A 27287-nucleotide genomic window follows, 5' to 3' on the forward strand; every position below is an offset into this window, starting at 1 on the left:
GTAACGGTATATGGAGGAACGGTATATAGAGGAACAATAACGGTATATGGAGGAACGGTATATAGAGGAACAATTAACGGTATATGGAGGAACAATAACGGTATGTGGAGGAACGGTATATAGAGGAACAATAACGGTATATGGAGGAACAATAACGGTATGTGGAGGAACGGTATATAGAGGAACAATAACGGTATATGGAGGAACAATAACGGTATGTGGAGGAACGGTATATAGAGGAACAATAACGGTATATGGAGGAACAATAACGGTATATGGAGGAACGGTAACGGTATATGGAGGAACGGTATATAGATGAACAATAACGGTATATGGAGGAACGGTAACGGTATATGGAGGAACGGTATACAGAGGAACAATAACGGTATATGGAGGAACGGTAGAAGTATATAGAGGAACAATAACGGTATATAGAGGAACGGTAACAGTATATAGAGGAACGGTATATAGAGGAACAATAACGGTATATAGAGGAACGGTAATTGTATATAGAGGAACGATAACTGTATATAGCGGAATGGGAACTGTATTGGTACCAGTGTATAGAGGAACAGTATTAGTAATGTTATATAGAGGAACTGTATATAATGTACTGATCGCTGACTGTACTGTATTGTATATAATGTACCGATCACTGACTGTACTGTATATATAATGTACCGATCGCTGACTGTACTGTATATATATATATATATATATATATATATAATGTACCGATCGCTGACTGTACTGTGTATATATATATATATATATATAATGTACCGATCGCTGACTGTATTGTATATATATATATAATGTACAGATTGCTGACTGTACTGTATATATAATGTACCGATCGCTGACTGTACTGTATATATATATATAATGTACCGATCGCTGACTGTACTGTATATATAATGTACCGATCGCTGACTGTACTGTATATATATATATATATATATAATGTACCGATCGCTGACTGTACTGTATATATATATATATAATGTACCGATCGCTGACTGTATTGTATATATATATATATAATGTACCGATCGCTGACTGTACTGTATATATAATGTACCGATCGCTGACTGTACTGTATATATATATATATATATTACCGATCGCTGACTGTACTGTATATATAATGTACCGATCGCTGACTGTATTGTGTATATATATATATATATATTACCGATCGCTGACTGTACTGTATATATAATGTACCGATCGCTGACTGTACTGTATATATATATATATATATATAATGTACCGATCGCTGACTGTACTGTATATATATATATATATAATGTACCGATCGCTGACTGTATTGTATATATATATATATATATATATATGTATATAATGTACCGATCGCTGACTGTATTGTATATATATATATATATATATAATGTACCGATCGCTGAATGTACTGTATATATAATGTACCGATCGCTGACTGTACTGTATATATATATATATTACCGATCGCTGACTGTACTGTATATATAATGTACCGATCGCTGACTGTATTGTGTGTATATATATATATATTAACGATCGCTGACTGTACTGTATATATAATGTACCGATCGCTGACTGTACTGTATATATATATATATATATATATATATATATAATGTACCGATCGCTGACTGTACTGTATATATATATATATATAATGTACCGATCGCTGACTGTATTGTATATATATATATATAATGTACCGATCGCTGACTGTACTGTATATATAATGTACCGATCGCTGACTGTACTGTATATATAATGTACCGATCGCTGACTGTATTGTGTATATATATATATATATATATATATTACCGATCGCTGACTGTACTGTATATATAATGTACCGATCGCTGACTGTACTGTATATATAATGTACCGATCGCTGACTGTACTGTATATATATATATATTACCGATCGCTGACTGTACTGTATATATAATGTACCGATCGCTGACTGTATTGTGTATATATATATATATATATATATATATATATTACCGATCGCTGACTGTACTGTATATATAATGTACCGATCGCTGACTGTACTGTATATATATATATATAATGTACCGATCGCTGACTGTACTGTATATATATATATATATAATGTACCGATCGCTGACTGTATTGTATATATATATATATATATATATATAATGTACCGATCGCTGACTGTATTGTATATATATATATATATAATGTACCGATCGCTGACTGTACTGTATATATAATGTACCAATCGCTGACTGTACTGTATATATAATGTACCGATCGCTGACTGTACTGTATATATATATATATATATATAATGTACCGATCGCTGACTGTACTGTATATATATATAGTGTACCGATCGCTGACTGTATTGTATATATATATATATATATATAATGTACCGATCGCTGACTGTACTGTATATATAATGTACCGATCGCTGACTGTACTGTATATATAATGTACCGATCGCTGACTGTATTGTGTATATATATATATATATATTACCGATCGCTGACTGTACTGTATATATAATGTACCGATCGCTGACTGTACTGTATATATAATGTACCGATCGCTGACTGTACTGTATATATATATATATATACATATATATATATTGTGAGACAGTGACAGGTCTCACTCAGGTTAGAGGCAAGGAAGGGGTGGATAGTTCGGTCCACACCCCTATTCCACCACAGGCGAGACCAGCTGGAAGTAATCAGGCTGGCATAAGGCACCTCCAAGAGTGTCAGAGAGGGGTAGTGTGTTACCTGTGGACAGAGGCCTGGAGGCTCGGTGTGGTCCAAGCCAGGAGGGCTGAGAGACCACTATTCCCCATGTGTGCTGAGACACTGGACTGGAGGCTGTGGGACATTGGCTGAGAAAGCCGCTTGTGTTCACAGGGTGTGAACTGTGACTTTAGGTGAGTCAGGAAACTCTGTGTTAGTTAGAGCCTGGACGGGCAAGTGTTTATTATTTTATGTGGATGTCACATGTGTTAGGTGAAGCTGCGACTTCATGATGACCTGTATTGGTTGGAGTGTGCACAATAAATGCACGGTTTGGACCTGAAACCTGGTGCCTGGCAAAGATATTTGTGTGAATGACCCCCGGAGAAGAGCTAACCCCTACAATATATATAATGTACCGATCGCTGACTGTACTGTGTATATATAATGTACCGATCGCTGACTGTATTGTGTATGTATGTATATATATATATAATATATATATATATATATATATACACACACAATACAGTCAGCGATCGGTACATTATATATACAGTACAGTCAGCGATCGGTACTATATATATATATATATATATATATATATATACACAGTACAGTCAGCGATTGGTACATTATATATACAGTGCAGTCAGCGATCGGTACTATATATATATATATATGCAGTACAGTCAGCGATCGGTACATTATATATACAGTACAGTCAGCGATCGGTACTATATATATATATATATATATACAGTACAGTCAGCGATCGGTACATTATATATACAGTACAGTCAGCGATCGGTACTATATATATATATATATATATATATACAGTACAGTCAGCGATTGGTACATTATATATACAGTACAGTCAGCGATCGGTACTATATATATATATATATATACACACACACAATACAGTCAGCGATCGGTACATTATATATACAGTACAGTCAGCGATCGGTACTATATATATATATATATATATATATATACACACAGTACAGTCAGCGATTGGTACATTATATATACAGTACAGTCAGCGATCGGTACTATATATATATATATATATATATATACAGTACAGTCAGCGATTGGTACATTATATATACAGTACAGTCAGCGATTGGTACATTATATACACAGTACAGTCAGCGATCGGTAATATATATATATATATATATATATATATATACACACAATACAGTCAGCGATCGGTACATTATATATACAGTACAGTCAGCGATCGGTACTATATATATATATACACAGTACAGTCAGCGATTGGTACATTATAAGCTCAGAGTCCTGTCTACAAATGCTCGCAGTTTAGGTAAAAAAATCAATGAACTTGGGTCAATAATGGCATCTGAGAATGTAGATTTAGTGGCTGTTACGGAGACATGGTTTAATGAAAGAAATGACTGGGACATAACCATACCAGGGTGCTCTTTATACAGAAGAGACAGAGAAGGCAAGAAAGGAGGAGGAGTGGCCCTGTATGTGAAAGATAGCATTAAATCTAACCTAATACAAGTTGGTGAGGCCAACATAGAGTCAGTTTGGGTTACATTGCAGTTTGCTAACCATGCAGTAACTCGTGTAGGTGTGATATATAGACCACCTGGTCAAGTTAAAGAACTAGATGATCTACTAGTTGAAGAAATAGCTAAAATGACAATAAAAGGAGAAGTTATCATTATGGAGATTTCAATCTTCCAGATATAAACTGGAAAACCAAAATAGCAAGTTCTACCAGGAGTACAGATATTCTAAATTCCCTACTGGGGTTATCTCTACAACAAGTGGTTGAGGAGCCAACCCGGAGGGAGGCCATTTTGGATTTGGTATTCACAAACGGGGATTCGGTATATGATGTCATTGTAGGCGAAACCTTGGGATCTAGTGATCACCAGTCAGTGTGGTTTAATATAAGAACTGTGAAAGAGTCCCACCACACAAAAACAAAAGTTTTAGATTTTAGAAAAACAGACTTTTCAAAAATGAAATTAGTCATAAATGAGTCCTTATCAGACTGGAACGGATTACATGGAGTCCAGGAGAAATGGGACTACTTAAAAGGTGCATTATTGAAGGCAACAGAAAATTGCATTAGACTTGTCAGTAAAAGCAAAAAAAGGAGGAGACCACTGTGGTACTCAGCAGAAGTGGCCCAAATCATTAAAAATAAAAAGCTAGCATTTTGTAATTATAAAAAAACCCAGAGCAATGAAGATAAGGAAATCTACAAGATTAGGCAGAGAGAGGCCAAGCAAGTTATAAGAACTTCTAAAGCGCAGGCAGAAGAAAAACTAGCTCAGTCTATGAAAAAAGGGGATAAGACATTCTTCAGATATATAAATGAAAAAAGGAAATTAAAACAAGGAATAACTAAATTAAAAACAAAGGACGGAAGGTATGTAGAAGAGAATAAAGGGCTAGCCGACTGCCTTAATGAATACTTCTGTTCAGTTTTTACAAAAGAAAAAGGAGAAGGACCTCCACTAGAAAGAATGACTAATAAATCGTTTGATGCATGTATCTTTACAGAGGAAGATGTTCTAAGTTTGCTGTCTAAGGTGAAGACAAATAAGTCACAGGGGCCTGATGAGATACACCCAAAATTATTAAAAGAGCTTAGTGGTGAGCTGGCAAAACCGTTAACAGATTTATTTAACCAATCATTAGTAACAGGAGTCGTCCCGGAAGATTGGAAATTGGCAAATGTCGTGCCCATTCACAAGAAAGGTAGTAGGGAGGAATCGAGCAACTATAGACCAGTGAGTCTGACATCAATAGTAGGCAAATTAATGGAAACCCTATTAAAGGATAGGATTGTGGAACATCTAAAATCCCATGGATTGCAAGATGAAAAACAACATGGGTTTACTTCAGGGAGATCATGTCAAACAAATCTTATAGATTTTTTTGACTGGGTGACTAAAATAATAGACGGTGGAGGTGCAGTAGACATCGCATATCTAGATTTTAGTAAGGCTTTTGACACTGTCCCACATAGAAGACTTATCAATAAACTGCAGTCTTTGAGCATGGACTCCCATATTGTTGAGTGGATTAGGCAGTGGCTGAGTGACAGACAACAGAGGGTGGTAGTCAATGGAGAACATTCAAAACAAGGTCATGTTACCAGTGGGGTTCCACAGGGATCTGTACTGGGACCAATTTTGTTTAATATCTTCATAAGTGATATTGCAAAAGGCCTCGCTGGTAAGGTTTGTCTTTTTGCTGATGACACAAAGATATGTAACAGGGTTGATGTTCCTGGAGGGAAACGCCAAATGGAAAAGGATTTAGGAAAACTAGAAGAATGGTCAGAACTCTGGAAACTGAAATTTAATGTGGATAAGTGCAAGATAATGCACCTGGGGCGTAAAAACCCAAGGGCAGAATATAGAATATTTGACACAGTCCTGACCTCAGTATCTGAGGAAAGGGATTTAGGAGTAATTATTTCAGAAGACTTAAAGGTGGGAAGACAATGTAATAGAGCAGCACGAAATGCCAGCAGAATGCTTGGATGTATAGGGAGAGGTATAAGCAGTAGAAAGAGTGAAGTGCTTATGCCGCTGTACAGAACACTGGTGAGACCTCACTTGGAGTATTGTGCGCAGTACTGGAGGCCATATCTCCAGAAGGATATAGATACTCTAGAGAGAGTTCAGAGAAGAGCTACTAAACTAGTACATGGATTGCAGGATAAAACTTACCAGGAAAGGTTAAAGGACCTTAACATGTATAGCTTGGAAGAAAGAAGAGACAGAGGGGATATGATAGAAACTTTTAAATACATAAAGGGAATCAACTCGGTAAAGGAGGAGAGCATATTTAAAAGAAGAAAAACTACCACAAGAGGACACAGTTTTAAATTAGAGGGGCAAAGGTTTAAAAGTAATATAAGGAAGTATTACTTTACTGAGAGAGTAGTGGATGCATGGAATAGCCTTCCTGCAGAAGTGGTAGCTGCAAATACAGTGAAGGGGTTTAAGCATGCATGGGATAGGCATAAGGCCATCCTTCATATAAGATAGGGCCGGGGGCTATCCATAGTATTCAGTATATTGGGCAGACTAGATGGGCCAAATGGTTCTTATCTGCCGACACATTCTATGTTTCTATGTTTCTATGTTTCTATATATACAGTACAGTCAGCGATCGGTACTATATATATATATATATATATACAGTACAGTCAGCGATCGGTACATTATATATACAGTACAGTCAGCGATCGGTACTATATATATATATATATATATATATACACAGTACAGTCAGCAATTGGTACATTATATATACAGTACAGTCAGCGATTGGTACATTATATACACAGTACAGTCAGCGATCGGTAATATATATATATATATATATATATACACACACACACAATACAGTCAGCGATCAGTACATTATATATATATACAGTACAGTCAGTGATCGGTACATTATATATACAGTATAGTCAGCGATCGGTAATATATATATATATATTACCTATCGCTGACTGTACTGTATATATAATATACCGATCGCTGACTGTACTGTGTGTATATATATATATATATTACCGATCGCTGACTGTATATATAATGTACCGATTGCTGACTGTACTGTGTATATAATGTACCAATCGCTGACTGTACTGTATATATAATGTACCAATTGCTGACTGTACTGTATATATATATATATATAAAGTACCGATCGATGACTGTACTGTGTATATAATGTACCAATCGCTGACTGTACTGTATATATAATGTACCAATCGCTGACTGTACTGTGTATATCTATATATATATATATTGTACTGATCGCTGACTGTAGTGTGTGTGTATATATATATATATATATATATATAATGTACTGATCGCTGACTGTACTGTATTGTATATAATGTACCGATCGCTGACTGTACTGTATATATAATGTACCGATCGCTGACTGTACTGTATATATATATATATATAATGTACCGATCGCTGACTGTACTGTGTATATATATATATATATATATAATGTACCGATTGCTGACTGTACTGTATATATAATGTACCGATCGCTGACTGTACTGTATATATATATATATATAATGTACCGATCGCTGACTGTACTGTATATATAATGTACCGATCGCTGACTGTACTGTATATATATATATATATATAATGTACCGATCGCTGACTGTACTGTATATATATATATATATATAATGTACCGATCGCTGACTGTATTGTATATATATATATAATGTACCGATCGCTGACTGTACTGTATATATATATATATATATATATAATGTACCGATCGCTGACTGTATTGTATATATATATATAATGTACCGATCGCTGACTGTACTGTATATATAATGTACCGATCGCTGACTGTACTGTATATATATATATATTACTGATCGCTGACTGTACTGTATATATAATGTACCGATCGCTGACTGTATTGTGTATATATATATATATATATATATATTACCGATCGCTGACTGTACTGTATATATAATGTACCGATCGCTGACTGTACTGTATATATATATATATATATATATAATGTACCGATCGCTGACTGTACTGTATATATATATATATATAATGTACCGATCGCTGACTGTATTGTGTATATATATATATATATATATATAATGTACCGATCGCTGACTGTATTGTATATATATATATATATATATAATGTACCGATCGCTGACTGTACTGTATATATAATGTACCGATCGCTGACTGTACTGTATATATAATGTACCGATCGCTGACTGTATTGTGTATATATATATATATATATATATATATATTACCGATCGCTGACTGTACTGTATATATAATGTACCGATCGCTGACTGTACTGTATATATATATATATATTACCGATCGTTGACTGTACTGTATATATAATGTACCAATCGCTGACTGTATTGTGTATATATATATATATATTACCGATCGCTGACTGTACTGTATATATAATGTACCGATCGCTGACTGTACTGTATATATATATATATATATAATGTACCGATCGCTGACTGTATTGTATATATATATATATATATATATATATATATAATGTACCGATCGCTGACTGTATTGTATATATATATATATATATAATGTACCGATCGCTGACTGTATTGTGTATATATATATATATATATAATGTACCGATCGCTGACTGTATTGTATATATATATATAATGTACCAATCGCTGACTGTATTGTATATATATATATATATAATGTACCGATCGCTGACTGTACTGTATATATAATGTACCGATCGCTGACTGTACTGTATATATAATGTACCGATCGCTGACTGTATTGTGTATATATATATATATATATATTACCGATCGCTGACTGTACTGTATATATAATGTACCGATCGCTGACTGTACTGTATATATAATGTACCGATCGCTGACTGTATTGTGTATATATATATATATATATTACCGATCGCTGACTGTACTGTATATATAATGTACCGATCGCTGACTGTACTGTATATATAATGTACCGATCGCTGACTGTACTGTATATATATATATATATACATATATATATATTGTGAGACAGTGACAGGTCTCACTCAGGTTAGAGGCAAGGAAGGGGTGGATAGTTCGGTCCACACCCCTATTCCACCACAGGCGAGACCAGCTGGAAGTAATCAGGCTGGCATAAGGCACCTCCAAGAGTGTCAGAGAGGGGTAGTGTGTTACCTGTGGACAGAGGCCTGGAGGCTCGGTGTGGTCCAAGCCAGGAGGGCTGAGAGACCACTATTCCCCATGTGTGCTGAGACACTGGACTGGAGGCTGTGGGACATTGGCTGAGAAAGCCGCTTGTGTTCACAGGGTGTGAACTGTGACTTTAGGTGAGTCAGGAAACTCTGTGTTAGTTAGAGCCTGGACGGGCAAGTGTTTATTATTTTATGTGGATGTCACATGTGTTAGGTGAAGCTGCGACTTCATGATGACCTGTATTGGTTGGAGTGTGCACAATAAATGCACGGTTTGGACCTGAAACCTGGTGCCTGGCAAAGATATTTGTGTGAATGACCCCCGGAGAAGAGCTAACCCCTACAATATATATAATGTACCGATCGCTGACTGTACTGTGTATATATAATGTACCGATCGCTGACTGTATTGTGTATGTATGTATATATATATATATTATATATATATATATATACACACACAATACAGTCAGCGATCGGTACATTATATATACAGTACAGTCAGCGATCGGTACTATATATATATATATACACTGCTCAAAAAAATAAAGGGAACACAAAAATAACACATCCTAGATCTGAATTAATTAAATATTCTTCTGAAATACTTTGTTCTTTACATAGTTGAATGTGCTGACAACAAAATCACACAAAAATAAAAAAATGGAAATCTAATTTTTCAACCCATGGAGGTCTGGATTTGGAGTCACACTCAAAATTAAATTGGAAAAACACACAACAGGCTGATCCAACTTTGATGTAATGTCCTTAAAACAAGTCAAAATGAGGCTCAGTAGTGTGTGTGGCCTCCACGTGCCTGTATGTCCTCCATACAACGCCTGTGCATGCTCCTGATGAGGTGGCGGACGGTCTCCTGAGGGATCTCCTCCCAGACCTGGACTAAAGCATCTGCCAACTCCTGGACAGTCTGTGGTGCAACGTGACGTTGGTGGATAGAGCGAGACATGATGTCCCAGATGTGCTCAATTGGATTCAGATCTGGGGAACGGGCGGGCCAGTCCATAGCATCAATGCCTTCGTCTTGCAGGAACTGCTGACACACTCCAGCCACATGAGGTCTAGCATTGTCTTGCATTAGGAGGAACCCAGGGCCAACCGCACCAGCATATGGTCTCACAAGGGGTCTGAGGATTTCATCTCGGTACCTAATGGCAGTCAGGCTACCTCTGGCGAGCACATGGAGGGCTGTGCGGCCCTCCAAAGAAATGCCACCCCACACCATTACTGACCCAATGCCAAAGCGGTCATGCTGGAGGATGTTGCAGGCAGCAGAACGTTCTCCACGGCGTCTCAAGACTCTGTCACGTCTGTCACATTGCTCAGTGTGAACCTGCTTTTATCTGTGAAGAGCACAGGGCGCCAGTGGCGAATTTGCCAATCTTGGTGTTCTCTGGCAAATGCCAAACGTCCTGCACGGTGTTTAGCTGTAAGCACAACCCCCACCTGTGGACGTTGGGCCCTCATATCACCCTCATGGAGTCTGTTTCTGACCGTTTGAGCAGACACATGCACATTTGTGGCCTGCTGGAGGTCATTTTGCAGGGCTCTGGCAGTGCTCCTCCTGTTCCTCCTTGCACAAAGGCAGAGGTAGCGGTCCTGCTGCTGGGTTGTTGCCCTCCTACGGCCTCCTCCACGTCTCCTGATGTACTGGCCTGTCTCCTGGTAGCGCCTCCATGCTCTGGACACTACTCTGACAGACACAGCAAACCTTCTTGCCACAGCTCGCATTGATGTGCCATCCTGGATAAGCTGCACTACCTGAGCCACTTGTGTGGGTTGTAGACTCCGTCTCATGCTACCACTAGAGTGAAAGCACCGCCAGCATTCAAAACATCAGCCAGGAAGCATAGGAACTGAGAAGTGGTCTGTGGTCACCACCTGCAGAACCACTCCTTTATTGGGGGTGTCTTGCTAATTGCCTATAATTTCCACCTGTTGTCTATCCCATTTGCACAACAGCATGTGAAATTGATTGTCACTCAGTGCTGCTTCCTAAGTGGACAGTTTGATTTCACAGAAGTGTGATTGACTTGGAGTTACATTGTGTTGTTTAAGTGTTCCCTTTATTTTTTTGAGCAGTGTATATATATATATACACAGTACAGTCAGCGATTGGTACATTATATATACAGTACAGTCAGCGATCGGTACTATATATATATATATATATATATGCAGTACAGTCAGCGATCGGTACATTATATATACAGTACAGTCAGCGATCGGTACTATATATATATATATATATACAGTACAGTCAGCGATCGGTACATTATATATACAGTACAGTCAGCGATCGGTACTATATATATATATATATATATATACAGTACAGTCAGCGATTGGTACATTATATATACAGTACAGTCAGCGATCGGTACTATATATATATATATATATATATATATATATACACACACACAATACAGTCAGCGATCGGTACATTATATATACAGTACAGTCAGCGATCGGTACTATATATATATATATATATATATACACAGTACAGTCAGCGATTGGTACATTATATATACAGTACAGTCAGCGATCGGTACTATATATATATATATATATATATATATATATATATATACAGTACAGTCAGCGATTGGTACATTATATATACAGTACAGTCAGCGATTGGTACATTATATACACAGTACAGTCAGCGATCGGTAATATATATATATATATATATATATACACACACACAATACAGTCAGCGATCGGTACATTATATATACAGTACAGTCAGCGATCGGTACTATATATATATATACACAGTACAGTCAGCGATTGGTACATTATATATACAGTACAGTCAGCGATCGGTACTATATATATATATATATATACAGTACAGTCAGCGATCGGTACATTATATATACAGTACAGTCAGCGATCGGTACTATATATATATATATATATATATACACAGTACAGTCAGCGATTGGTACATTATATATACAGTACAGTCAGCGATTGGTACATTATATACACAGTACAGTCAGCGATCGGTAATATATATATATATATATATATATACACACACACAATACAGTCAGCGATCAGTACATTATATATATATATACAGTACAGTCAGCGATTGGTACATTATATACACAGTACAGTCAGCGATCGGTAATATATATATACACACACAATACAGTCAGCGATCGGTACATTATATATACAGTACAGTCAGCGATCGGTACTATATATATATATATATATATATATATATATACACAGTACAGTCAGCGATTGGTACATTATATATACAGTACAGTCAGCGATCGGTACTATATATATATATATATATATGCAGTACAGTCAGCGATCGGTACATTATATATACAGTACAGTCAGCGATCGGTACTATATATATATATATATATACAGTACAGTCAGCGATCGGTACATTATATATACAGTACAGTCAGCGATCGGTACTATATATATATATATATATATATACAGTACAGTCAGCGATTGGTACATTATATATACAGTACAGTCAGCGATCGGTACTATATATATATATATATATATATATATACAAACACACAATACAGTCAGCGATCGGTACATTATATATACAGTACAGTCAGCGATCGGTACTATATATATATATATATATATATATATACACAGTACAGTCAGCGATTGGTACATTATATATACAGTACAGTCAGCGATCGGTACTATATATATATATATATATATATATATACAGTACAGTCAGCGATTGGTACATTATATATACAGTACAGTCAGCGATTGGTACATTATATACACAGTACAGTCAGCGATCGGTAATATATATATATATACACACACACAATACAGTCAGCGATCGGTACATTATATATACAGTACAGTCAGCGATCGGTACTATATATATATATACACAGTACAGTCAGCGATTGGTACATTATATATACAGTACAGTCAGCGATCGGTACTATATATATATATATATATATACAGTACAGTCAGCGATCGGTACATTATATATACAGTACAGTCAGCGATCGGTACTATATATATATATATATATATACACAGTACAGTCAGCGATTGGTACATTATATATACAGTACAGTCAGCGATTGGTACATTATATACACAGTACAGTCAGCGATCGGTAATATATATATATATATATATATATACACACACACAATACAGTCAGCGATCAGTACATTATATATATATATACAGTACAGTCAGCGATTGGTACATTATATACACAGTACAGTCAGCGATCGGTAATATATATATACACACACAATACAGTCAGCGATCGGTACATTATATATACAGTACAGTCAGCGATCGGTACTATATATATATATATATATATATATATATATACACAGTACAGTCAGCGATTGGTACATTATATATACAGTACAGTCAGCGATCGGTACTATATATATATATATATATATATATACAGTACAGTCAGCGATCGGTACATTATATATACAGTACAGTCAGCGATCGGTACTATATATATATACAGTACAGTCAGCGATTGGTACATTATATATACAGTACAGTCAGCGATTGGTACATTATATACACAGTACAGTCAGCGATCGGTAATATATATATATATATATATATATATACACACACACAATACAGTCAGCGATCAGTACATTATATATATATATACAGTACAGTCAGTGATCGGTACATTATATATACAGTATAGTCAGCGATCGGTAATATATATATATATATATATATTACCGATCGCTGACTGTACTGTATATATAATATACCGATCGCTGACTGTACTGTGTGTATATATATATATATATTACCGATCGCTGACTGTATATATAATGTACCGATTGCTGACTGTACTGTGTATATAATGTACCAATCGCTGACTGTACTGTATATATAATGTACCAATCGCTGACTGTACTGTATATATATAAAGTACCGATCGCTGACTGTACTGTGTATATAATGTACCAATCGCTGACTGTACTGTATATATAATGTACCAATCGCTGACTGTACTGTGTATATATATATATATATATATATATATTGTACTGATCGCTGACTGTAGTGTGTGTGTATATATATATATATATATAATGTACCGATCGCTGACTGTACTGTATATATAATGTACTGATCGCTGACTGTATTGTGTGTATATATACAGAACAGACCAAAAGTTTGGACACACCTTCTCATTCAAAGAGTTTTCTTTATTTTCATGACTATGAAGACATCAAAACTATGAATTAACACATGTGGAATTATATACATAACAAACAAGTGTGAAACAACTGAAAATATGTCATATTCCAGGGTCTTCAAAGTAGCCACCTTTTGCTTTGATTACTGCTTTGCACACTCTTGGCATTCTCTTGATGAGCTCCAAGAGGTAGTCCCCTGAAATCGTCTTCCAACAGTCTTGAAGGAGTTCCCAGAGATGCTTAGCACTTGTTGGCCCTTTTGCCTTCACTCTGCGGTCCAGCTCACCCCAAACCATCTCGATTGGGTTCAGGTCCGGTGACTGTGGAGGCCAGGTCATCTGGCGCAGCACCCCATCACTCTCCTTCATGGTCAAATAGCCCTTACTTTCAAAGTTTTCCCAATTTTTCGGCTGACTGACTGACCTTCATTTCTTAAAGTAATGATGGCCACTCGTTTTTCTTTACTTAGCTGCTTTTTTCTTGCCATAATACAAATTCTAACAGTCTATTCAGTAGGACTATCAGCTGTGTATCCACCTGACTTCTCCTCAACGCAACTGATGGTCCCAACCCCATTTATAAGGCAAGAAATCCCACTTATTAAACCTGACAGGGCACACCTGTGAAGTGAAGACCATTTCAGGGGACTACCTCTTGAAGCTCATCAAGAGAATGCCAAGAGTGTGCAAAGCAGTAATCAAAGCAAAAGGTGGCTACTTTGAAGAACCTAGAATATGACATATTTTCAGTTGTTTCACACTTGTTTGTTATGTATATAATTCCACATGTGTTAATTCATAGTTTTGATGCCTTCATAGTCATGAAAATAAAGAAAACTCTTTGAATGAGAAGGTGTGTCCAAACTTTTGGTCTGTACTGTGTGTGTATATAATATATATATATATATGCACTGTATATATAATGTACCGATCGCTGACTGTACTGTGTGTGTGTGTATATATATATATATAATGTACCGATCGCTGACTGTACTGTACATATATAATGTACCGATCGCTGACTGTACTATATATATAATGTACCAATCGCTGACTGTACTGTATATATATATATAATGTACTGATCGCTGACTGTACTGTATATATAATGTACTGATCGCTGACTGTACTGTACATATATAATGTACCGATCGCTGACTGTACTGTATAATGTACCGATCGCTGACTGTACTGTATATAACGTTGTACCCAGCATATTGAGGTCGTGGACGTTGCGTCTCACCTTGAACAGGTAGGTTCTCTGATGTTCTAGGGCTCTGTTCTCATTGTGGTTCCTGAATGCAGCATCTACAGGTCCAGTCATTCCAGGAAAGGTCTTATTGAGATGTTGTGTTGGTCCCTGGAATCCCATCCACACAGAATCCCCTGAAAGTGAAGAACATCAGTCCCTGAACCACAACATCAGCCCTCCCGCTCCTGACACTGTTCTGCGGCCACCTCTGTGCAGTGACCGAACCGTGAGTGTAGTACCGCGCAGAGGAGCAGTGTGCAGAGCGGTAGCACACAGAGGAGCAGTGTGAAGAGAGGTAGCGCACAAAGGAGCAGTGTGTGTGCAGAGCGGTTTGTGTGCAGAGGAGCGGTGTGTGTGCAGAGCAATAGTGTGCAGAGGAGTGGTGTGTGAAGAGCGGTAGTGTGCAGAGGAGCAGTGTGTGTGCACAGCGATAGTGTGCAGAGGAGCGATAGTGTGCAGAGGAGCGATAGTGTGCAGAGGAGCGGTAGTGTGCAGAGGAGCAGTAGTGTGCAGAGGAGCAGTAGTGTGCAGAGGAGCAGTAGTGTGCAGAGGAGCAGTAGTGTGCAGAGGAGCAGTAGTGTGCAGAGGAGCAGTAGTGTGCAGAGGAGCAGTAGTGTGCAGAGGAGCGGTAGTGTGCAGAGGAGCGGTAGTGTGCAGAGGAGCGGTAGTGTGCAGAGGAGCAGTAGTGTGCAGAGGAGCAGTAGTGTGCAGAGGAGCCGTTTGTGTGAAGAGCGGTAGCGCGCAGAAGAGGGGTGTGTGTGCGCAGAGAGGTAGCGCTCAGAGGAGGGGTGTGTGCGCGCAGAGAGGTAGCGCTCAGAGGAGGGGTGTGTGTGCGCAGAGAGGTAGTGCTCAGAGGAGGGGTGTGTGCGCGCAGAGAGGTAGCGCTCAGAGGAGGGGTGTGTGTGCGCAGAGAGGTAGTGCTCAGAGGAGGGGTGTGTGTGCGCAGAGAGGTAGTGCTCAGAGGAGGAGTGTGTGTGCGCAGAGAGGTAGCGCTCAGAGGAGGGGTGTGTGTGCGGAGCTGTGTGCACAGAGGAGGGGTGTGTGTGCGCAGAGAGGTAGTGCTCAGAGGAGCGGTGTGTGCGCAGAGAGATAGTGCTCAGAGGAGGGGTGTGTGTGCGGAGCTGTGTGCACAGAGGAGGGGTGTGTGTGCGCAGAGAGGTAGTGCTCAGAGGAGAGGTGTGTGCGCAGAGAGGTAGTGCTCAGAGGAGCGGTGTGTGCGCAGAGAGGTAGTGCTCAGAGGAGGGGTGTTTGTGCGCAGAGAGGTAGTGCTCAGAGGAGGGGTGTGTGTGCGCAGAGAGGTAGTGATCAGAGGAGGGGTGTGTGTGCGCAGAGAGGTAGTGCTCAGAGGAGGGGTGTGTGTGCGCAGAGAGGTAGTGCTCAGAGGAGGGGTGTGTGTGCGCAGAGAGGTAGTGCTCAGAGGAGGGGTGTGTGTGCGCAGAGAGGTAGTGCTCAGAGGAGGGGTGTGTGTGCGCAGAGAGGTAGTGCTCAGAGGAGGGGTGTGTGTGCGCAGAGAGGTAGTGCTCAGAGGAGGGGTGTGTGCACAGAGAGGTAGTGCTCAGAGGAGGGGTGTGTGTGCGCAGAGAGGTAGTGCTCAGAGGAGGGGTGTGTGCACAGAGAGGTAGTGCTCAGTGGAGGGGTGTGTGTGCGCAGAGAGGTAGTGCTCAGAGGAGGGGTGTGTGTGCACAGAGAGGTAGTGCTCAGAGGAGGGGTGTGTGTGCGCAGAGAGGTAGTGCTCAGAGGAGGGGTGTGTGCACAGAGAGGTAGTGCTCAGAGGAGGAGTGTGTGTGCGGAGCTGTGTGCACAGAGGAGGGGTGTGTGTGCGCAGAGAGGTAGTGCTCAGAGGAGCGGTGTGTGCGCAGAGAGGTAGTGCTCAGAGGAGCGGTGTGTGCACAGAGAGGTAGTGCTCAGAGGAGGGGTGTGTGTGCGCAGAGAGGTAGTGCTCAGAGGAGGGGTGTGTTTGCGCAGAGAGGTAGTGCTCAGAGGAGGGGTGTGTGTGCACAGAGAGGTAGTGCTCAGAGGAGGGGTGTGTGTGCGGAGCTGTGTGCACAGAGGAGGGGTGTGTGTGCGGAGCTGTGTGCACAGAGGAGGGGTGTGTGTGCGCAGAGAGGTAGTGCTCAGAGGAGGGGTGTGTGCGCAGAGAGGTAGTGCTCAGAGGAGCGGTGTGTGCGCAGAGAGGTAGTGCTCAGAGGAGCGGTGTGTGCGCAGAGAGATAGTGCTCAGAGGAGGGGTGTGTGTGCGGAGCTGTGTGCACAGAGGAGGGGTGTGTGTGCGCAGAGAGGTAGTGCTCAGAGGAGAGGTGTGTGCGCAGAGAGGTAGTGCTCAGAGGAGCGGTGTGTGCGCAGAGAGGTAGTGCTCAGAGGAGGGGTGTTTGTGCGCAGAGAGGTAGTGCTCAGAGGAGGGGTGTGTGTGCGCAGAGAGGTAGTGATCAGAGGAGGGGTGTGTGTGCGCAGAGAGGTAGTGCTCAGAGGAGGGGTGTGTGTGCGCAGAGAGGTAGTGCTCAGAGGAGGGGTGTGTGTGCGCAGAGAGGTAGTGCTCAGAGGAGGGGTGTGTGTGCGCAGAGAGGTAGTGCTCAGAGGAGGGGTGTGTGTGCGCAGAGAGGTAGTGCTCAGAGGAGGGGTGTGTGTGCGCAGAGAGGTAGTGCTCAGAGGAGGGGTGTGTGCACAGAGAGGTAGTGCTCAGAGGAGGAGTGTGTGTGCGCAGAGAGGTAGTGCTCAGAGGAGGGGTGTGTGCACAGAGAGGTAGTGCTCAGTGGAGGGGTGTGTGTGCGCAGAGAGGTAGTGCTCAGAGGAGGGGTGTGTGTGCACAGAGAGGTAGTGCTCAGAGGAGGGGTGTGTGTGCGCAGAGAGGTAGTGCTCAGAGGAGGGGTGTGTGCACAGAGAGGTAGTGCTCAGAGGAGGAGTGTGTGTGCGGAGCTGTGTGCACAGAGGAGGGGTGTGTGTGCGCAGAGAGGTAGTGCTCAGAGGAGCGGTGTGTGCGCAGAGAGGTAGTGCTCAGAGGAGCGGTGTGTGCACAGAGAGGTAGTGCTCAGAGGAGGGGTGTGTGTGCGCAGAGAGGTAGTGCTCAGAGGAGGGGTGTGTTTGCGCAGAGAGGTAGTGCTCAGAGGAGGGGTGTGTGTGCACAGAGAGGTAGTGCTCAGAGGAGGGGTGTGTGTGCGGAGCTGTGTGCACAGAGGAGGGGTGTGTGTGCGGAGCTGTGTGCACAGAGGAGGGGTGTGTGTGCGCAGAGAGGTAGTGCTCAGAGGAGGGGTGTGTGCGCAGAGAGGTAGTGCTCAGAGGAGCGGTGTGTGCGCAGAGAGGTAGTGCTCAGAGGAGGTGTGTGTGTGCGGAGCTGTGTGCACAGAGGAGGGGTGTGTGTGCGGAGCTGTGTGCACAGAGGAGGGGTGTGTGTGCGCAGAGAGGTAGTGCTCAGAGGAGGGGTGTGTGTGCGGAGCTGTGTGCACAGAGGAGGGGTGTGTGTGCGGAGCTGTGTGCACAGAGGAGGGGTGTGTGTGCGCAGAGAGGTAGTGCTCAGAGGAGCGGTGTGTGCGCAGAGAGGTAGTGCTCAGAGGAGGGGTGTGTGTGCGGAGCTGTGTGCTCAGAGGAGGGGTGTGTGTGCGGAGCTGTGTGCACAGAGGAGGGGTGTGTGCGCGCAGAGAGGTAGTGCTCAGAGGAGCGGTGTGTGCGCAGAGAGGTAGTGCCCAGAGGAGGGGTGTGTGTGCGCAGAGAGGTAGTGCTCAGAGGAGGGGTGTGTGTGCGCAGAGAGGTAGTGCTCAGAGGAGGGGTGTGTGTGCGCAGAGAGGTAGTGCTCAGAGGAGGGGTGTGTGTGCGCAGAGAGATAGTGCTCAGAGGAGGGGTGTGTGTGCGCAGAGAGGTAGTGCTCAGAGGAGGGGTGTGTGCACAGAGAGGTAGTGCTCAGAGGAGGAGTGTGTGTGCGCAGAGAGGTAGTGCTCAGAGGAGGGGTGTGTGTGCGCAGAGAGGTAGTGCTCAGAGGAGGGGTGTGTGTGCGCAGAGAGGTAGTGCTCAGAGGAGGGGTGTGTGTGCGCAGAGAGATAGTGCTCAGAGGAGGGGTGTGTGTGCGCAGAGAGGTAGTGCTCAGAGGAGGAGTGTGTGTGCGCAGAGAGGTAGTGCCCAGAGGAGGGGTGTGTGTGCGCAGAGAGGTAGTGCTCAGAGGAGGGGTGTGTGCACAGAGAGGTAGTGCTCAGAGGAGGGGTGTGTGTGCGGAGCTGTGTGCTCAGAGGAGGGGTGTGTGTGCGGAGCTGTGTGCACAGAGGAGGGGTGTGTGTGCGCAGAGAGTTAGTGTTCAGAGGAGGGGTGTGTGTACGCAGAGAGGTAGTGCTCAGAGGAGGGGTGTGTGTGCGCAGAGAGGTAGTGCTCAGAGGAGGGGTGTGTGTGCGCAGAGAGGTAGTGCTCAGAGGAGGGGTGTGTGTGCGCAGAGAGGTAGTGCTCAGAGGAGGGGTGTGTGTGCGCGCAGAGAGGTAGTGCTCAGAGGAGGGGTGTGTGCGCAGAGAGGTAGTGCTCAGAGGAGGGGTGTGTGTGCGGAGCTGTGTGCACAGAGGAGGGGTGTGTGTGCGCAGAGAGGTAGTGTTCAGAGGAGGGGTGTGTGTGCGCAGAGAGGTAGTGCTCAGAGGAGGGGTGTGTGTGCGCAGAGAGGTAGTGCTCAGAGGAGGGGTGTGTGTGCGCAGAGAGGTAGTGCTCAGAGGAGGGGTGTGTGTGCGGAGCTGTGTGCACAGAGGAGGGGTGTGTGTGCGCAGAGAGGTAGTGCTCAGAGGAGGGGTGTGTGTGCGCAGAGAGGTAGTGCTCAGAGGAGGGGTGTGTGTGCGCAGAGAGGTAGTGCTCAGAGGAGGGGTGTGTGTGCGCAGAGAGGCAGTGCTCAGAGGAGGGGTGTGTGTGCGCAGAGAGGTAGTGCTCAGAGGAGGGGTGTGTGTGCGCAGAGAGGTAGTGCTCAGAGGAGCGGTGTGTGCGCAGAGAGGTAGTGCTCAGAGGAGGGGTGTGTGTGCGCAGAGAGGTAGTGCTCAGAGGAGGGGTGTGTGTGCGCAGAGAGGTAGTGCTCAGAGGAGGGGTGTGTGTGCGCAGAGAGGTAGTGCTCAGAGGAGGGGTGTGTGTGCGCAGAGAGGTAGTGCGCAGAGGAGGGGTGTGTGTGCGCAGAGAGGTAGTGCTCAGAGGAGGGGTGTGTGTGCGCAGAGAGGTAGTGCTCAGAGGAGGGGTGTGTGTGCGCAGAGAGGTAGTGCTCAGAGGAGGGGTGTGTGTGCGCAGAGAGGTAGTGCGCAGAGGAGGGGTGTGTGTGCGCAGAGAGGTAGTGCTCAGAGGAGGAGTGTGTGTGCGCAGAGAGGTAGTGCGCAGAGGAGGGGTGTGTGTGCGCAGAGAGGTAGTGCTCAGAGGAGGGGTGTGTGTGCGCAGTGCGGTAGCGCGCAGAGGAGCGGTGTGTGTGCGCAGAGAGGTAGTGCTCAGAGGAGGGGTGTGTGTGCGCAGTGCGGTAGCGCGCAGAGGAGCGGTGTGTGTGCGCAGAGAGGTAGTGCTCAGAGGAGCGGTGTGTGTGCGCAGAGAGGTAGTGCTCAGAGGAGGAGTGTGTGTGCGCAGAGAGGTAGTGCCCAGAGGAGGGGTGTGTGTGCGCAGAGAGGTAGTGCTCAGAGGAGGGGTGTGTGCACAGAGAGGTAGTGCTCAGAGGAGGGGTGTGTGTGCGGAGCTGTGTGCACAGAGGAGGGGTGTGTGTGCGCAGAGAGTTAGTGTTCAGAGGAGGGGTGTGTGTACGCAGAGAGGTAGTGCTCAGAGGAGGGGTGTGTGTGCGCAGAGAGGTAGTGCTCAGAGGAGGGGTGTGTGTGCGCAGAGAGGTAGTGCTCAGAGGAGGGGTGTGTGTGCGCAGAGAGGTAGTGCTCAGAGGAGGGGTGTGTGTGCGCGCAGAGAGGTAGTGCTCAGAGGAGGGGTGTGTGCGCAGAGAGGTAGTGCTCAGAGGAGGGGTGTGTGTGCGGAGCTGTGTGCACAGAGGAGGGGTGTGTGTGCGCAGAGAGGTAGTGTTCAGAGGAGGGGTGTGTGTGCGCAGAGAGGTAGTGCTCAGAGGAGGGGTGTGTGTGCGCAGAGAGGTAGTGCTCAGAGGAGGGGTGTGTGTGCGCAGAGAGGTAGTGCTCAGAGGAGGGGTGTGTGTGCGGAGCTGTGTGCACAGAGGAGGGGTGTGTGTGCGCAGAGAGGTAGTGCTCAGAGGAGGGGTGTGTGTGCGCAGAGAGGTAGTGCTCAGAGGAGGGGTGTGTGTGCGCAGAGAGGTAGTGCTCAGAGGAGGGGTGTGTGTGCGCAGAGAGGCAGTGCTCAGAGGAGGGGTGTGTGTGCGCAGAGAGGTAGTGCTCAGAGGAGGGGTGTGTGTGCGCAGAGAGGTAGTGCTCAGAGGAGCGGTGTGTGCGCAGAGAGGTAGTGCTCAGAGGAGGGGTGTGTGTGCGCAGAGAGGTAGTGCTCAGAGGAGGGTTGTGTGTGCGCAGAGAGGTAGTGCTCAGAGGAGGGGTGTGTGTGCGCAGAGAGGTAGTGCTCAGAGGAGGGGTGTGTGTGCGCAGAGAGGTAGTGCGCAGAGGAGGGGTGTGTGTGCGCAGAGAGGTAGTGCTCAGAGGAGGGGTGTGTGTGCGCAGAGAGGTAGTGCTCAGAGGAGGGGTGTGTGTGCGCAGAGAGGTAGTGCTCAGAGGAGGGGTGTGTGTGCGCAGAGAGGTAGTGCGCAGAGGAGGGGTGTGTGTGCGCAGAGAGGTAGTGCTCAGAGGAGGAGTGTGTGTGCGCAGAGAGGTAGTGCGCAGAGGAGGGGTGTGTGTGCGCAGAGAGGTAGTGCTCAGAGGAGGGGTGTGTGTGCGCAGTGCGGTAGCGCGCAGAGGAGCGGTGTGTGTGCGCAGAGAGGTAGTGCTCAGAGGAGGGGTGTGTGTGCGCAGTGCGGTAGCGCGCAGAGGAGGGGTGTGTGTGCTCAGAGTGGTGGCGCACAGAGGAGCGGTACACAGAAATGACCAAAATCGGTACCGCCTCAGCTGAAGGTAGGGACTAAACTAAGCAGGATCCTAACTGCTCAGACTGCAGAGCAGCCCTAGGCCGGGGCAGATGGGTGACCGTGCTGCCTGATATCAGGGAGGAGACACTATAGAACTCTGAGCCGGAGCTCCGCCCGCAGTATCTGCACGCGTGCGGCTGAAGTCAGAGGACCCCTTTAAATCTCAGAAAACCCCTTTAACAGCACCTCCTAGGACCGGGCACCGCTGTGGACACACCATCTGCTTCATTATGGGGGACTTCCGCTGAGGATGGCGGTCGGTCCGGACACTGACTTACCTCTGAAGTAATGCATGACTCCTTTATCATCCAGAGTGATGGCGCCGAACCCTTCACCTGAGCAGCGGTCCGCCGTCCCTGAGGAGACAAAACCAATGCAGCTCACCTCACAGGCGGCACTATATCAGTGATGTCATCAGCAGGGGCGGGGCTGTGACTACCTCTCATATAATATACAGGCAGGTGGTCAGCAGTAATAGTGGATCTCATGTCATTCTCTCAGTGATGTCATCAGCAGGGGGCGGGGCTGTGACAACCTCTCATATAATATACAGGCAGGTGGTCAGCAGTAATAGTGGATCTCATGTCATTCTCTCAGTGATGTCATCAGCAGGGGGCGGGGCTGTGACAACCTCTCATATAATATACAGGCAGGTGGTCAGCAGTAATAGTGGATCTCATGTCATTCTCTCAGTGATGTCATCAGCAGGGGGCGGGGCTGTGACAACCTCTCATATAATATACAGGCAGGTGGTCAGCAGTAATAGTGGATCTCATGTCATTCTCTCAGTGATGTCATCAGCAGGGGGCGGGGCTGTGACAACCTCTCATATAATATACAGGCAGGTGGTCAGCAGTAATAGTGGATCTCACGTCATTCTCTCAGTGATGTCATCAGCAGGGGGCGTGGCTGTGACAACCTCTCATATAATATACAGGCAGGTGGTCAGCAGTAATAGTGGATCTCACGTCATTCTCTCAGTGATGTCATCAGCAGGGGGCGGGGCTGTGACAACCTCTCGTATAATATACAGGCAGGTGGTCAGCAGTAATAGTGGATCTCATGTCATTCTCTCAGTGATGTCATCAGCAGGGGGCGTGGCTGTGACAACCTCTCATATAATATACAGGCAGGTGGTCAGCAGTAATAGTGGATCTCATGTCATTCTCTCAGTGATGTCATCAGCAGGGGGCGGGGCTGTGACTACCTCTCATATAATATACAGGCAGGTGGTCAGCAGTAATAGTGGATCTCACGTCATTCTCTCAGTGATGTCATCAGCAGGGGCCATTGTTTCTGCACTCACCTGGCAGGCTGTAGGCGGGGTCAGGGGCGGAGTGCAGGTTTGTACCGGTGTCATTGTGTCTCCCCTTTATCCTGTAATAGAGGAGATGCAGGTGGATGCTCTGCCATCTGTCGGCGGATTGCTAGCATTACACGGGACGTTTCCAGCTCTCACCAGCAGATGGCGGCAGAAGATAAAGGGCGGGAGCTCCAGGGTCTCACGTGACCTCATGTCTCACGCTGAACAGAGCCCCCCCCTTCCATGAGGGGTCCAGCAGAGGTACATGTGTGTGCACTGTATGTACTAATGTGTGTGCACTGTATGTACTAATGTGTGTACACTGTATGTACTAATGTGTGTGCACTGTATGTACTAATGTGTGTACACTGTATGTACTAATGTGTGTGCACTGTATGTACTAATGTGTGTACTGTATGTACTAATGTGTGTGCACTGTATGTACTAATGTGTGTACACTGTATGTACTAATGTGTGTGCACTGTATGTACTAATGTGTGTGCACTGTATGTACTAATGTGTGTGCACTGTATGTACTAATGTGTGTACTGTATGTACTAATGTGTGTACACTGTATGTACTAATGTGTGTGTACTGTATGTACTAATGTGTGTGTACTGTATGTACTAATGTGTGTGTACTGTATGTACTAATGTGTGTGCACTGTATGTACTAATGTGTGTGCACTGTATGTACTAATGTGTGTACTGTATGTACTAATGTGTGTGCACTGTATGTACTAATGTGTGTGCACTGTATGTACTAATGTGTGTGCACTGTATGTACTAATGTGTGTGCACTGTATGTACTAATGTGTGTGCACTGTATGTACTAATGTGTGTGCACTGTATGTACTAATGTGTGTGCACTGTATGTACTAATGTGTGTGCACTGTATGTACTAATGTGTGTGCACTGTATGTACTAATGTGTGTGCACTGTATGTACTAATGTGCGTGCACTGTATGTACTAATGTGCGTGCACTGTATGTACTAATGTGTGTGTACTGTATGTACTAATGTGTGTGCACTGTATGTACTAATGTGTGTGCACTGTATGTACTAATGTGTGTACTGTATGTACTAATGTGTTTACTGTATGTACTAATGTGTGCACTGTATGTACTAATGTGTGTGCACTGTATGTACTAATGTGTGTGTACTGTATGTACTAATGTGTGTGCACTGTATGTACTAATGTGTGTGCACTGTATGTACTAATGTGTGTGCACTGTATGTACTAATGTGTGTGTACTGTATGTACTAATGTGTGTACTGTATGTACTAATGTGTGTGCACTGTATGTACTAATGTGTGTGCACTGTATGTACTAATGTGTGTGCACTGTATGTACTAATGTGCGTGCACTGTATGTACTAATGTGCGTGCACTGTATGTACTAATGTGTGTGTACTGTATGTACTAATGTGTGTGCACTGTATGTACTAATGTGTGTACTGTATGTACTAATGTGTTTACTGTATGTACTAATGTGTGCACTGTATGTACTAATGTGTGTGCACTGTATGTACTAATGTGTGTGTACTGTATGTACTAATGTGTGTGCACTGTATGTACTAATGTGTGTGCACTGTATGTACTAATGTGTGTGCACTGTATGTACTAATGTGTGTGCACTGTATGTACTAATGTGTGTGTACACTGTATGTACTAATGTGTGTGCACTGTATGTACTAATGTGTGTACACTGTATGTACTAATGTGTGTGCACTGTATGTACTAATGTGTGTGTACACTGTATGTACTAATGTGTGTGCACTGTATGTACTAATGTGTGTACACTGTATGTACTAATGTGTGTGCACTGTATGTACTAATGTGTGTGCACTGTATGTACTAATGTGTGTACACTGTATGTACTAATGTGTGTGCACTGTATGTACTAATGTGTGTGCACTGTATGTACTAATGTGTGTACTGTATGTACTAATGTGTGTACACTGTATGTACTAATGTGTGTGCACTGTATGTACTAATGTGTGTACACTGTATGTACTAATGTGCGTGCACTGTATGTACTAATGTGCGTGCACTGTATGTACTAATGTGTGTGCACTGTATGTACTAATGTGTGTACACTGTATGTACTAATGTGTGTGCACTGTATGTACTAATGTGTGTGCACTGTATGTACTAATGTGTGTGTACTGTATGTACTAATGTGTGTGCACTGTATGTACTAATGTGTGTGCACTGTATGTACTAATGTGTGTGCACTGTATGTACTAATGTGTGTGCACTGTATGTACTAATGTGTGTGCACTGTATGTACTAATGTGTGTGCACTGTATGTACTAATGTGTGTGTACTGTATGTACTAATGTGCGTGCACTGTATGTACTAATGTGCGTGCACTGTATGTACTAATGTGTGTGCACTGTATGTACTAATGTGTGTGCACTGTATGTACTAATGTGTGTGCACTGTATGTACTAATGTGTGTGCACTGTATGTACTAATGTGTGCACTGTATGTACTAATGTGTGTGCACTGTATGTACTAATGTATGTGCACTGTATGTACTAATGTGTGTGCACTGTATGTACTAATGTGTGTGCACTGTATGTACTAATGTGTGTACTGTATGTACTAATGTGTGTGCACTGTATGTACTAATGTGTGTACTGTATGTACTAATGTGTGTACTGTATGTACTAATGTGTGTGCACTGTATGTACTAATGTGTGTACACTGTATGTACTAATGTGTGTACTGTATGTACTAATGTGTGTGCACTGTATGTACTAATGTGTGTACTGTATGTACTAATGTGTGTGCACTGTATGTACTAATGTGTGTACACTGTATGTACTAATGTGTGTGCACTGTATGTACTAATGTGTGTGCACTGTATGTACTAATGTGTGTGCACTGTATGTACTAATGTGTGTACTGTATGTACTAATGTGTGTACACTGTATGTACTAATGTG

The 27287-nt window shown here is 43.5% G+C and overlaps 1 protein-coding gene and 1 long non-coding RNA gene across 7 annotated transcripts in view; one reads left to right on the plus strand and one right to left on the minus strand.

Annotated features, from left to right (window-relative positions):
* The window catches only part of HPX (hemopexin), a 59514-nt gene that overhangs the window by 14754 nt on the left and 17473 nt on the right, over positions 1–27287 (minus strand). For both annotated transcript variants that reach the window (XM_040426698.1, XM_040426697.1), the window contains exons 2-4: positions 24339–24409; positions 23311–23388; positions 16037–16179 (exon numbers count right to left, since the gene is read on the minus strand). In XM_040426698.1, the coding sequence (XP_040282632.1) occupies positions 16037–16179; positions 23311–23388; positions 24339–24409 (292 nt within the window). The remainder of the gene's footprint in view (positions 1–16036; positions 16180–23310; positions 23389–24338; positions 24410–27287) is intronic.
* LOC120996639 lies at positions 17020–19835 on the plus strand. 5 transcript variants are annotated; one of them, XR_005777824.1, is made up of 4 exons: positions 17684–18427; positions 18995–19356; positions 19390–19578; positions 19681–19835. It is a non-coding gene; the product is annotated as an uncharacterized LOC120996639 (long non-coding RNA). The 5 variants fall into 5 exon arrangements; XR_005777825.1 differs by lacking the exon at positions 19681–19835 and having other exon boundaries at positions 17686–18427; positions 18995–19272; positions 19307–19356; positions 19390–19408; XR_005777827.1 differs by lacking the exon at positions 19681–19835 and adding an exon at positions 17020–17343 and having other exon boundaries at positions 17875–18427; positions 18995–19432.

This window comes from Bufo bufo, chromosome 3 (genome assembly GCF_905171765.1).
Source record: "Bufo bufo chromosome 3, aBufBuf1.1, whole genome shotgun sequence".
Lineage (NCBI taxonomy): Eukaryota > Metazoa > Chordata > Amphibia > Anura > Bufonidae > Bufo > Bufo bufo.